General features: G+C 39.7%; 1 protein-coding gene across 2 annotated transcripts in view; it reads left to right on the top strand.

Annotated features, from left to right (window-relative positions):
* CSMD1 (CUB and Sushi multiple domains 1) overlaps nucleotides 1–13769 on the top strand; it is a 355527-nt gene that overhangs the window by 109912 nt on the left and 231846 nt on the right. For both annotated transcript variants that reach the window (XM_081905886.1, XM_081905887.1), the window contains exons 6-7: nucleotides 1226–1329; nucleotides 2632–2744. In XM_081905886.1, the coding sequence (XP_081762012.1) occupies nucleotides 1226–1329; nucleotides 2632–2744 (217 nt within the window). The remainder of the gene's footprint in view (nucleotides 1–1225; nucleotides 1330–2631; nucleotides 2745–13769) is intronic.

Below are 13769 nucleotides of genomic sequence, written 5' to 3'. Positions count from 1 at the left end.
CTAGAGACAGATACTTCTCTCTGTGTTTACTTTTATTACTCTATTATTTTTTAAAAGATAGTAATTCTTTTTCTATCAAAAACTTTTTATACCCGAGACACTGCTGCACTATTAAATATTCCCAGCTTGGTCGAATGTATACTACACTATAGCATGTTGATTTTTTTCAGCTTCCAAATTCCAAAATTGAGGGGTGTTAAAAAGTTGTAACATGACTTGGGAATTCATAGGATAGTTTGGTTAAATTAATAAAATGTAGTTTTGCTTGATAAGAGGCTTGTATGTTAAACTGCAGTTGTTGTTTTTTTAAAAAGATTGCCATGTACTTGCAGTTATATTATTTATTAATATAATTTAACTAATACAGTGGTACCTCGGGTTACATACTCTTTAGGTTACAGACTCCGCTAACCCAGAAATATTACCTCGGGTTAAGAACTTTGCTTCAGGATGAGAACAGAAATTGTGCAGCGGCGGCGCAGCGGCATCAGCAGGAGGCCTCATTAGCTAAAGTGGTGCTTTAGGTTAAGAACAGTTTTGGGTTAAGAACAGACCTCCAGAACGAATTAAGTTCTTAACCCAAGGTACCACTGTAACTGCTGCCTTCCATGTCGGTTTTGCTGCACTAGCAGTACCTAAGTGACCTTTCCATGGTACAAGCCTGGGCAGTGTGTATGGAGCTCCTGGGCTGCCCTCTGGCCTTGCTGATTGGTCCAAATGAAAGCAGAGCAATATGTTTGACACCAGCTTTGTTGCAAGAGTTGCTGGAAGGAGAAACCGTACGACCACCTCAGATACTCGACTCTGGATTTGTGTAGGGTTTATTCCTTAGCACTTGCCTGCATCCCCAGAGATGCACCCCAATGTCTCTCAAGACAGACAGATGCCAACAGGACCAACAGAATTCATTAGTATTTGTATTATTTAGCATTACCTGGCATTTTTAGAAGGTGAACTTAAATTTCTTTGGTTTTCCAAAAAATTGGTTTATGTGCTTCTTCACCAATCGTAGACTTACCAAGCCAAATGCTGTCCTAGAAAAAAAAAATATTATTGGTATGGCATATTTGAATTCATCACACCCAAATCTATATATTTTGAACCGCTCACTGAATTTTTTCCCAAAAATTATCATTCGCCCCCCAAAATAACGATACTACAGTGTAAAGCACAGTTGCAAAAAATGTGATCAGCTGACAAATGTGGTCCTTTCCTATCCTAACAGGTCATAAAGCTTGCCTTTGAAGAATTTGAGCTAGAAAGAGGATACGACACCCTGACAGTAGGAGACGCTGGAAAAGTGGGAGATACCAGAACAGTGTTGTATGTGTAAGTACACAATAACATTCATTTTTTACTCTTTGTATTACCTTCTCTAAGAAAGGGTCCCCACTTTTACTACTTTGTTTTTAAAATTCATTTTTAGCTTAAATTGTGCAGTTGTTGTTGTTTTTTTAAAGTCTAAAGACTCTTTGGAAAGTACATTCACAGAGCAGGAACTGGGATGGAACAACAACAGGAAGGAAAAACAAGTAAAACCACTTAATGCATAAAATTATATATATATATATTTAAAAAGCTAACACTGTGCACATACAGATTTTGGAGATGGAGCTAGTGCTTCTTATTCTTAATATTTTTAAAGGCCTGCTGTTAATTTTAGCTAGAAAGTAAGCTTGGGTCTACCCCAAGACCCATAATTACAGTGGTGTGCCTGTTGAGGAAGAGCACTCACTGCCTTTTGTGCTGAGATGTACAGCCTTATTTTAACTATTGTGCTCATCACAAGGACATTGGGACTTCAGTGATAATTGGAGGGATAGCTCAATTGGTAGAGCATGAGACTCTTAATTTCAGGATCGTGGGTTTGAGACCCACACTGGGCAATAAATTGAGCATGTTCAAAGAGCATAGGCTACCTCAGTTACCTTCAAGAACAATTACTTCTATGGGGCTTGCATTGGCATTTTGGGCTTATGCTAATGGTAATTTTTCAGGGCAGAGGGAGTGACTTCCCTCTTAGTGGGATTTATTTTTATTAAAAAAAAATGTTTGCAGAAAGTTTAGGAGCTCCTTCCACGATGCAAATGGTGCAACAAAAGAGTGGTGGTATAGGCTGCTAGATGCATCCATTAAGTGTCACAGATTTCATACGGAAAGTGCACATAATGTAGAAAGCCAGTAGCCTGCGGAGGTATTTAAATAAGGACAATTGCTTTCGCCGCATTCCTCTCTTGAGAGAACAGAATGTTCTGGCTTCCTTAATAAAATCCAGTAATTGCTATCTCTACCCAGATTGTTGCTGACAATCTTGTGTTGTCTACAAGTTGCCTTATTTCACCGTGGACTCCGACACCTGCCATTTGAGTTGACACTTTCGACTCATGCCAGCCTCTGATTTCAACATGCAAACATATCACTCGCTACCTGCCATGACTTCATAGAGCTCTTATAACTGGCAGGTCCTCCTTTAGCATCTTTGTTCTAGCGTGACATTTCACTCCCAAACCTGGAGTCGTCGTGGAGCAATCACTCTGTAACTGGAAGACACAAGTTGAAGAGCATAATGCAGATATGACAAGGCATCACACTTGTGTCTGTGCATGATGCTACTGTTTCTTTTATCTACAGGCTGACTGGCTCTAGTGTCCCTGATCTCATAGTGAGCATGAGCAACCAAATGTGGCTCCATTTGCAGTCGGATGACAGCATTGGCTCACCTGGATTCAAAGCTGTATATCAAGGTAAATTTCTGATAGAATGAATAAATGAAGTCATTCTAGACAAGTACGCAACTAGTCTGTGCTAGAAAAGTAAACTAGAACAGGGTGTTACAGCCAGTACTGTTTCAATCCACTCCTGCTACACCTCATTCATTTTTCTTTTAAAACTGCTACTACCGTACATTCCATTACTCCTGAGCAAGCTCAGTTTTCATCGGAATGAAGGCTTTCCCCTTAGCTGTCTTTCTCTCTTTCTTTAACAGTATTTTTATACATAGTTGGGTTCCCCAGGGCATGCTAATACGTACCTTTTGTTTCTCAGGTGCCCCATTTTGGGTACAATGTGGTTGGCACAAATCACCAGACTTTGCTGTTAGGAGTGAACCTTTGTCCATGGATCATAAAAAAGCACCCTCTGTTCTTACAGGAATGGATTCAGAGATCGATCTGTAAAAAGAGGTAGCTAGAAGCTGACTTTCCTCCTCCATCTTTTCACTGGCAGTCCCCAAGTGCCCCAAAAAGGCTGTCTTGAGGGTCATGGGACCCTGCTCAATGAAGTGGGAAATTGCAGTAGATCAGGCATTTTCTCAGAGAGTTAGCCCAGGACTGTAGCAGGAGAGGAAAAAGTTAGCTGATTGGTGGGTTTATTCTGCTTTATTAGTTTCTCTTTTTGATTGGCAAAGACCACCAAATTATTGCTGCCTTTGGGAGCTATATTGCAACAAAAAAGGGATAAAAGAAAGCAGACAATTGTGGGATAATAACAAGTTACAAGATATGCATTGACTGGAAACGAAGCGTTGTGACTTCCCCAAAACTCTTGCAAGTGCAAACAGTATTGAAAATGAGATTGTGTGTGACAACTCTGATAGCATCAATGTGCAATATAAGGGATAGCTAGAGGGGACATCGGTGTAGACTGAGCAGTATGAACCAAAGCTCTGACTCAGTATAACGTAGCTTCCTATGTTCCTAGTTCATTCTCTACTGATTGATTGCGATAGTATTTGGCACCCCTAAATCTTAATTGGATAATGCTGCATCATGCCGCTTCTGGTCAGATTCCTAACATTTCAAGACAGGCCTGCAGAAACTTTGGGACATCTTTTCTATGAGTGAATCATATGCGAGGGCACAAGTGAATGGGGTCGTTCACTGAGTACTATTTCCTTGGCAAGTATTTATGCAGTCGGCTCTTTCCATGTGGTTCCATCATTTAGATGTAGTCCGCAACCTTGAGGGTTCTGTCTGTAGAAAAAGGGTTATGTGCTTTTGCAGCTAAATCACAAAAGCACTTATTCCTTATACTTATTCCCATTGAAAGGCCCATGTGATCAGCCCTCCTCTCTGTGTTTGCATTATTCAAATCCATACCCTCCCTGCTGCAGGGGATATGCTGGTGGAAAACATGTACTATATATGGGTATCTTGATAAGAAACATACGTGCTATATTTTTTTGCTTCAGTTTTCTTTGCATCATGCAGGATTAATGCTGTACTGTCCAGTTCATTTCCCCAGATTTTAGAAGCAGAAATGTTCATAAAGTGTATGTAGTAAATGGTGTAATATGATATGACCATCTTACTGAGTCCAAGAATCTGCTTGCTAAAAAGGAATGAGGAAATTGTTTATATGGAGCTACCAGGTGTATGGTCTGATAAGACTGCACCTCAACCTTAAGGTAAGCAGAATTTGCCCTTTCAGGAAAAGCAAAGGGATAATCTACATTTCTTTAGAAACAGAAATTCCCATGGGGCATAGTGCTGTAGCTTTGCAAAGTTTGCTAACAAAGCTCCATACTACAAGCACCGTGCTTTAGCAGCAGCTTTCTTGTGTAGTTTAGCTACCTTTGAGCTAATCTTAGTTTTTTGTGATTTTTTTCCACAACAAAATGGCTATCTTTGAAGTGCTCCACATCTGCTGATTGGCTGGCCGGCTTTATGTGGTGACATATTGTAGCAGTTCAGCCCAACTCTGGTGTTGGGGGGCTTCTAAGGTGGGCCTTCCCAAGGAGTTTGTTAAATATTCCTAATTAATACACTGCTCACATTAAAAGTGGCTTTGGTTCTTCTACCTTAGTTTTTAGCCAAGTACTTAAGAATGTGTCAGACAAAACAGGTACAGGATTTATTAGTAAGTAATGAGAGCAATATTTCAATGCCGTTGTGTGTGAGCCTGAAAGGAAAATGTTTGTGTTGCTCATTAGTGGTGTTTACTTATCTAATTTGGAAAGCAAACCCCTCCAACAGCTTAAGAACATTCAAAATATTTCTTACGGTACAGAGCACTAAGGTAGGAATGGAGAAAGCCTGGGAACAGATGAGGCAAGACAGGCCTTTTTCTAGGCAGAGTAGGGATAGAAGGATCTGTCATATCAACTCTCTGAGTTTCTTATTTTTCCAGTCTTAAATTTAGTTATTTACATATTTTCAGTAATGTGCAGTTCTGGTGAATTGTGGAAAATTAAAAGGATGGCTAGATGAGCACTGCTTTGAGTGCTGTCCCTACAGCCAGGCAAGCCCACCAGGGGCCACTGTTAGAGGAGGGGGCCCACCATGATGCCCAGGTCCCTCTCAGAGCTGAAAGGCTCTGTTCACTACTATTGCATGGATCTTCAAAACATGATGTCTGCACCGACGATGGCAAGAATTTTGTATTCAGGGAGGGATTATTGAAGGATCTGCCTTGGGCTTCCCTGCTTACTCAGACTGAGTCCCTCACATCCCTGTTTATTTGTTTTTATTGTTCATTGTAGGGACGTGGGTGGCGCTGTGGGTTAAACCACAGAGCCTAAGACTTGCCGATCAGAAGGTCGGTGGTTCGAATCCCCGCGAAGGGGTGAGCTCCCATTGCTCGGTCCCTGCTCCTGCCAACCTAGCAGTTCAAAAGCACGTACCACTCCAGCAGGAAGGTAAACGGTGTTTCCGTGCGCTGCTCTGGTTTGCCAGAAGCGGCTTAGTCATGTTGGCCACACGACCCAGAAGCTGTACGCCGGCTCCCTTGGCCAATAAAGCGAGATGAGCGTTGCAACCCCAGAGTCAGTAATGACTGGGCCTAATGGTCAGGGGTCCCTTTACCTATTGTTCATTGTAATATAAGAACTATTACAGTAGATTCAAAAGCTTACCATTGTTAGGTCATAAGCTGCATGAACATGGGAAGGTCAGTGTGGCGTATTGGTTAGAGTGTTGGACTAGGGCCTGGGAGACAAGGATTTGAATCCCCACCTGACTGTGAAGTTCACTGGGTGACGTCAGACCAGTCAGACACTCTCAGCCTAACCTTCCTCACAAGCTTGTTATGGGGATTAAATTGGTGGAGGGGACCATACAAACCACCTTGTACTCCATAGAGAAAAAGGGTGGGATATAATGGGATATCAATGCCTCAAGAACCGCCTCTCCCCATGTGAACGAACTTGGACCCTGCAACCATAACCTGAGGCCTTTCTTTGTGTGCTTCCTACATGAGAACGGGCCTTTTCTGCAATGGCTGCCCTTTTGTGGAATGCTCTCCCCAAGAAGGCTTGCCTGGCGTCTCTGTAACACATCTATAGGCAACCAAGCAAACATATTTCAATGCAACCAGGCCTTTGGCTGATTAAATGATTCATGGCATTTTACATGTCACTGTGGGAAGGGATTGATTGATTGATTATTTTATGCATTTTGTGTTTTTTATATTGTAAACTACCCTGTGATCTTTAGATGAAGGGCAGCGTATATTTTTTTTTAAAAAAACATAGAAATAAATAAATTGAATAAATAAATAAATTTCAAAGTATCTAAGCATTGCATCCAACAAAGTCATTCAGGGAGCCGAACGAACGATGCCTGCTCTACACACACACTCTCTGGAACCAATTTTGATAGTTGTGAGGGCAAGTTGTGCATTGTCTTCGTTGGAGTCAGCTCGAAATAAAATAATAAATAAAAGCAATGCATCCGTACACTTCTTTTTCTTTTTCTTTTCACTTGCAAAGAATGACAAAAAAACCCCCAACACCCTTGCTTCAGGTGCAATGTAAATGCAATGTTGTCCTACAGAGGGAATGAGCAAATAATATGCAGTAGAATTTCAGTCACTTCTGTCAATAAAAATCCTTTTGAGCTGTCAAATTCTGAATCCATTGCACCTGTTGATAAAATGTATTCCTACAAATCATGTTTTGTATAATTTGCCATAGCTATTTAAGTAGCAGCAGGGGGTAAATTAAAGTAGATTTCCTTCGTGCTGGGCTGCCGTGTAGCAAAAAAGCAAGCCTATTTTTAGATACATAGTTAAAGAATGCTTCCAAGTAAGATGGCTCGCATTTGCAACATTTGCAGGCAAACTCATGTTTGACAGTGAAATGAGTTTTATTATATTTAGCTTTGTCAATTTCCCAGATTTTAATAAGAACAATCAGAATGCAATTTCATCTAATCTTTCCCAAAATTATGCAAACATTTCTGAATTCTGTTGCTTGAAGTCTTTCAAAAAAAACACAAAAAACCCCTCAGCCCAGCAGTATCTGATTAACTGTACTGTGATAAAACCATACACTGCTAAATTTGCAGTGAAGGAAGAGTTGGAAAGATGCTTTTAAGACTTATTTAGGAGTTGCTAACAAGAAATATTATATTTTATTTTTAACCTAGTATGTAATTTAAGAAATAATACTACAAATCTAAGATTGTGGTGCCTATTTCAGCCAAGAAGTACTCTTATTTTAGCATTCGCTAAACATTTTGTGGATGATTTTTAAAAGTGCTATGATAATTAAACCATTAAGCTATTTTTTTTTTAAAAAAATAGTCATTTTAGAATTATTTGTTTAGTTTTAGCTTGTAGCTGAATTTCATTATGTCTTTCTCTACCAGGGTTTGCTCTCTGCCCTGGAAATAATTTTGACTGTGTAATAGCTAATGTATAGGCTATGCCTGGACAAATGTTTTTCAATGCAACATAATGTAATAGCAGCAGTGTTTAGCTGGACTTAAGAAAAGAGTCCAAAGGGGACAAGGTGTACAAAGGGGACAAGGTGTAATAATGTGCACTACTTCAGATAATACTATTCTTGATTCTGTGATCATAAAAATATGCATTCAGTGTTATGCAGGAAGGTACTGTGCAATGTATTATGCTAAGCATTTTGCATAAGATGCAGTCTGATTTTTAAAACAAATCAACCAGTTTTGTTTGTTTCTTACAGCAATGTAATACATATACTTTGGTTGCTAGCATTGGAAATAATAATTCAGTTAAGAGTAAATACAAATTCATTCATATTTTTAATTTGTTGCTAGGTCAGCTTGCTACCTTTAAAAAAAAATGGGACGTATTTATATTTCTTTCAACCTTTTTGGGAATTGTCTTTTTCCTTATCAATATTGCCCTGACTGTGAGTGAGTTTTGAGGGTGCAGCAGAACCAGCCAAAGGTGGTCATAGGGATGGCTGTCATTAAACAGGCTGCCAATAGCTAGGATCAGATTCGATCAAATTGACTTGGATGGATCTAAGCACACAACTTGCTCCAACATGGTCTGGTGCCCAGCTGAGCCCTTAAAACCAGTCTCCCTAACCCAGCACCTACCCTTTTGGACTAGATGGACATGCTTCAAGGGAAGTCCTAGTGCCTGAAATGTTGAATTCCACATAGTTGTGACTAGCCAGGTGTTGCCTTCAGAAGATGGAGAGGAAATCAAAACATGTTTGGGGTGAAGGTAATGGCTCCATGGAAGGTCCTAGCCCAGGACTGTTGCCCAGGGTGTTTCCAATTTGGAGGCTGTTAAACCCCCATAGTGTGTCTCTACTCCTGGACTCTGAATCACTGTTTGAAGCCTGGGCTAAGATAAGTTTCACATAGTATAAGTGAAACCCAATTAACCTGATCCAGAAGTTCTGAATTTTTCACACAAGTTCTAGTATTCATATAGCTGCCCCAAAACTGTAAGGTGCTTGATGGGGTTTCCCACCTCAGCTCTCAAATTGCACATGTGCTTTAAGTTCCTTGAAGATCTTTGGCTTGCAGCCTTGATGACCTATTTTTTTGCTACTGTCTAAAAAAGAATAAGGAAAGAATATTAATAATTGTACACATCACTTCAGCCAGGTTACTTGACACCAAAGCAATTTATTTTTATCCTGCTGGACACCAGGTTTAATATTAATGAAAATGCAATTAAAGGATTACCATGGCTCTGTGTAAAGATGTAAGTGGGGTGTCAGTCCAATAGCTCACCACAAAAAGAAGGAAACATCTCAAATTATTTTTGTTACATTGGCACCTACTTACTTTCTTTCTCCTACACACACACAGCCTTTCCCCCTAACGTTGGTTGAAAATAATTCTAGCAAAATCTTTTCATCTAGGTGCTAGGTTTCCACATTTTTTCTGTTTGTTTATGTATATCATTCAGTTAGCTTGAACAATATTACATTCAATTTCTACAGTAACATTTCTGTATTATAATGGTCCTTTTTTATTAGGAAGAGTAAGAAAAAATTAGTTTGCCCTTCAGTCTGAAGCTTTTTGATGTGTGACACCTACATTCTGATGATAAGAATAAAATACGATGCTTCAAATAAGTGATGTGTTCACCTTCCATATTGCCTCCCTGTTTTCATTTTCTAAATCGTGTTACTTTTAGTAGCCCGCCTCTCAAGGAGAGAAGCACCAAATGATTTGACTAAATGAAATGGGTTACTAGCAAGTACATCCCTGTCTGGGTATTTTCTTTCAGAATACTTATTTAAGGAAACAAACATATGGCTCCTTAGACAGTGGTAAGTTAACATAATTTCAGGAAAATGTATTTATGAAGGAAAGCAGGCTTCTAAAGAAAACAGTTTTTAGTAGTCAATATTTTATGAGTTAGAATACGGAAATAAGAAGCAACGGGATTTGCCACGAAAATTCTTCCACCTGTTGCATAGTGTATTCCGAAGACCAGTCCTTTTTTTATTGCTCTTTCATTCCATTAGTGAACTGATTAGACAAAGTAGGAATGTATTATCGACAGTAGGAAAACTTCACACAAAGTAAGCAAAAGCAATAGCTTATCAACCAACAGGCACATATAAACATTTTATCTATGTTCTTGTCTGATCGTACCAAAGGGACTTGTTTAAAAAGCTTGTAAGTCCAGTTGCATTTACTGATATAGCCAATGTACCTAGTTTTGCATCTTTTAGCTAGCACATAGAAGCATGCCTGCTCTTTTCCTGAAGTTAAACACTGTTTCTATTGCCTTAAATATCCCTCATTTTTAAGGTTGTTAGGCAAGTGTAATGGTGTTTCCTAGAAAGATTGATTTCCTAAAATATCCATTTCTGACATTTTGCGAACCAGGAGCTCATGGAACGTTATAGAGTAAAGATTTCTACATGTGAAGGGTAATGAACTGCAATAAACAGGATGTTTGTGAAATTAGGGCCTGCTGTGTGGGAAAATGATTGAGAAGACTGTGTCATCCTAATGTACTAAATGATGCATGTGAGTTTGAGAGAGCAGAGATTAGGGACTGCACACTCCAAAACACTGAAACTTGTAGTAGAGGCATTCAGTTTTAGGAAAATGTGGAATTTTAAATCTCTGTATTATACTTTCCTGAATAGATACAAATAAGTTTAGTTTTTTAGTCAATAGCATTTACAGATGTATTGAACAGAAACATCACATTTGCTTCAAAACAGTGTTTTGTTTTTTTTAGAATGAAGGCAAATTCTGAATAGATGCAAAAAAGAATTGCAGTTGAATTCTGGGAAGACTTAATTCATTTATTTATCTTAACTCGGTGATTTTAAGATCTGAATCAGAAAAGGGCTGAGAGGATCTAGAAAGTGATGGCTACACATCTGCCATCTGCTAAAGGAATTGTGCTACCAGCTCTCACAATGTTATCTCTTGATCTGTTTGTTCTTTAGAGAGTGATATCCATAAGAGCAGGCAGAGTGCTTTCTCTTGATCTGGAGAGCAATTAGAGGGATCTTTTATCTCAGATCTCACTGAAGCATTGAGATTGGAGATAAGGACTTCAGATCTTTCTTGATGTCCTTTAGAAAGCATCTCTGGGTTCAAGAGACCTTCCAATACCTGCCTCCCACTTTCAGTTTTCAGTTAAAGTGCACATTTGTCAGTTTCATTGTTGCCTCCTCACACTGTGTATAGTCTGGCAGAAATGTCCATCTGAAAAGCTTGAGAGCTTCCCAGAAGCATTTAAGCCACTGTATTTATCCAGCAACATGACCATCGTAATCTGAGCAAGCCATGCCCCTTGCATGAGAAGGGGTGGAAGCAACAGCAGTGAGTGTCAGTCTGTGCTGATGGAGGAGGCCATGTGTTTTTTAAGCCCTGGCACGTCACTAACAATATCATTTGCAAAGTTGATTGGGAAAGTTCTAGGATCTAGAAGACTCTAAGGCATGGGCTGAGTCTTAAATAATCTTGTTTTCCTTAATCAGTTGACAATCAGAAAGGAAGGAGTTCTTAAGTTACAAAACATGTTCATGCACATTATGAAGTAATAATAATAATTTATATCAGCCACTCTGGGCGGCTCCCAACAGAATATTAAAAACATGATAAGACAACAAACATTAAAATCTTCCCTATACTGGGCTGTCTTCAGATGTCTGCTAAAAGTAAGCTAGTTCTTTATTTCCTTGACATCTGATGGGAGGGCATTCCACAGGGCGGGCGCCGCCACCACCAAGAAGACCCTCTGCCTGGTTCCCTGTAACCTCACTTCTTGCAGGGAGGGAACCACCAGAAGGGCCTTGGCACTGGACCTCAATGTTTGGGCTGAATGATGGGGGTGGAGACGCTCCTTCAGGTATACTGGGCCGAGGCCTTTTGTTATGGTTCTTGCTGCTATGACTTTTTGGTTCCAAATTTTATTAAATCTGTATTTGTTTTTAATAATGTGATTGTGACTCTTTAGCTTTAGTTTTCCACTGCTGTCGTGCCATATAATAGATGGGCTTGAGCTAGACAAAATTATATGTCCTATGGAAAGACTTGAATTGATACTCAGCATCAACAGGTAATAGCCGTCGTGACTGGTGAATAGCAGTTGCTGAGAACCTCGGGTGGGCAGAATGTTGTTGCACTCATGTCATGCTTTCTGGCTTCTCACAGGAATCTGGATGGCTACTGTGAGACCAGGAAGCTGGACTTGATGGGCTAGTGGCATGATCCAGCAGCTAGGCTCTTCTTATGTTCTTAGGTTCATGGCCAATTTTAAGAATGGTCCTACTGTCCTTGTTTAAGGCACAATTTCTAACAGATGTCCTCTGTTGATGGATAAATGTGTTCCCAGACCCAGTTTGGGGCACAGAAGTTTACAATGGCACTGTCAGGTACCCATAATAATCACCCAACCACCTTATCCTCTTGTTATAGTCGGGATCCGGGTGGTGCTGAGCCTCTTGGGCTTGCTGATCAGAAGGTCAGCGGTTTGAATCCCCATGATGGGCTGAGCTTCCATTGCTCTGTCTCAGCTCCTGCCAATCTAGCCGTTCGTAAGCACACCAGTGCAAGTAGATAAATAGGTACTGCTGCAGCAGGGAAGGTAAACAGTGTTTCCATGCGCTTTGGCTTCCATCATGGTGTTCCGTTGCACCAGAAGCAGTTTAGTCTTGCTGGCCATATGACCCAGAAAGCTGTGGACAAACGCCAGCTCCCTCGGCACGAAAGCGAGATGAGCACCACAACCCCATAGTCACCTTTTACTGGACTAACCGTCCAGGCATCCTTTACGTTTACCTTGTTATAGTTGCCTAGTAGGAAAATCATACATTCTCCCAGATAAATGCAACCTCATTCTTTATGCCTGATTAGCATCTTGAAGGTAGTTGTCACAATGAGAAGTGCTCTCCAATGCCTGGTTTATTAGATTTCTTGTGTTCCTTTACAGAGCTAAAAATGAAATTGTGAACTCCAGTGGTGCTTATAAATAATTTGGACAGAGCTAAAACTGAGCATGAAAAATGGTACTCTCATATTCTCTAAGTGATAGGAGGGAGATGAGTAGCTGTAACATTTCACTTCAGTAGACACATACCATGCATTTGTGGAATTGCAGTACTTTACATTGTTCAGAGAAACATAAAAGGAAAGCTAAAATAACAGATATATTCTTCCTATAACACTTAAGCTGTCAAGTATCTTATTAACTACTTTCTTTTGGTTTTTGACAAACACCACTGTGTCGATCACCTTCCGGGAGGGTGGTCCTGTTAATTCAGATTCAGCAAGAACAGCAGCCATTCTGTTGCAGAATGGCAGTCTTGGCATTTTGCCATTTCTGAATGGCAGTGCCAGTGGCAAGTTGCCATTCTCCAACAGAGGAATTTCACAGGGAAACTCTAATGTGTAGTGGGTAAATAATAACTAATGACAAGAGTTATCAGTCTATATATATATATATATATATATATATATATATATATATATATATATATATATAAAATTCCACTACAGTACAGATGTGAATTTATTAGTAATGCTAAGATAATTGTGTTGGAACCAATTGCTGCTGTTATTAATGGTCACTGTACTTGTTTTGTATATATTTAAACTCTTAATTGAATCGTTACAAGCTACTTCTTGCATTTCATTGCCAGTTAACTCCACCTTTTGCAGGCTTTTTCTCCCTTCATGCCAACAAGCTTCTGATGAATTGGATTCTAGTCCAGGAAAACTTGTTCTATGATAAATTCGTTAGCCTTTAAAGTACCATAAAACTCTTTGTTGTTTCTGTGTTGATCGTATACTTTAATAGGCTTTCTCTTCACTGTTTATGTGTTGAACTGCAATTAGTATTGATGCTGTGTAATTGGAATAACCACAGATTCACCATCTCCATCAATTGTTGTTCAGTTGCTTTTTACACATTTTTTTTTCCTGGTGCCGCTAATACAACTAGAGCAATTCATATATGGAAGGAAGCTTCTTGGTAGCATCTAAAACACAGCTGCTTAGCAGTGGCTACATTTCTTAATCCTGTGATAGCTTGAGGTTAGGGGTTTGCACAATGAATTCACAAGATAAATGAATAGT

Source organism: Podarcis melisellensis (assembly GCF_964234715.1).
Source record: "Podarcis melisellensis genome assembly, chromosome: 3".
Classification (NCBI taxonomy): Eukaryota; Metazoa; Chordata; class Lepidosauria; order Squamata; family Lacertidae; genus Podarcis; species Podarcis melisellensis.
Note: the sequence above shows the minus strand (reverse complement) of the source record. Positions and strands in the feature narration are given on the sequence as shown.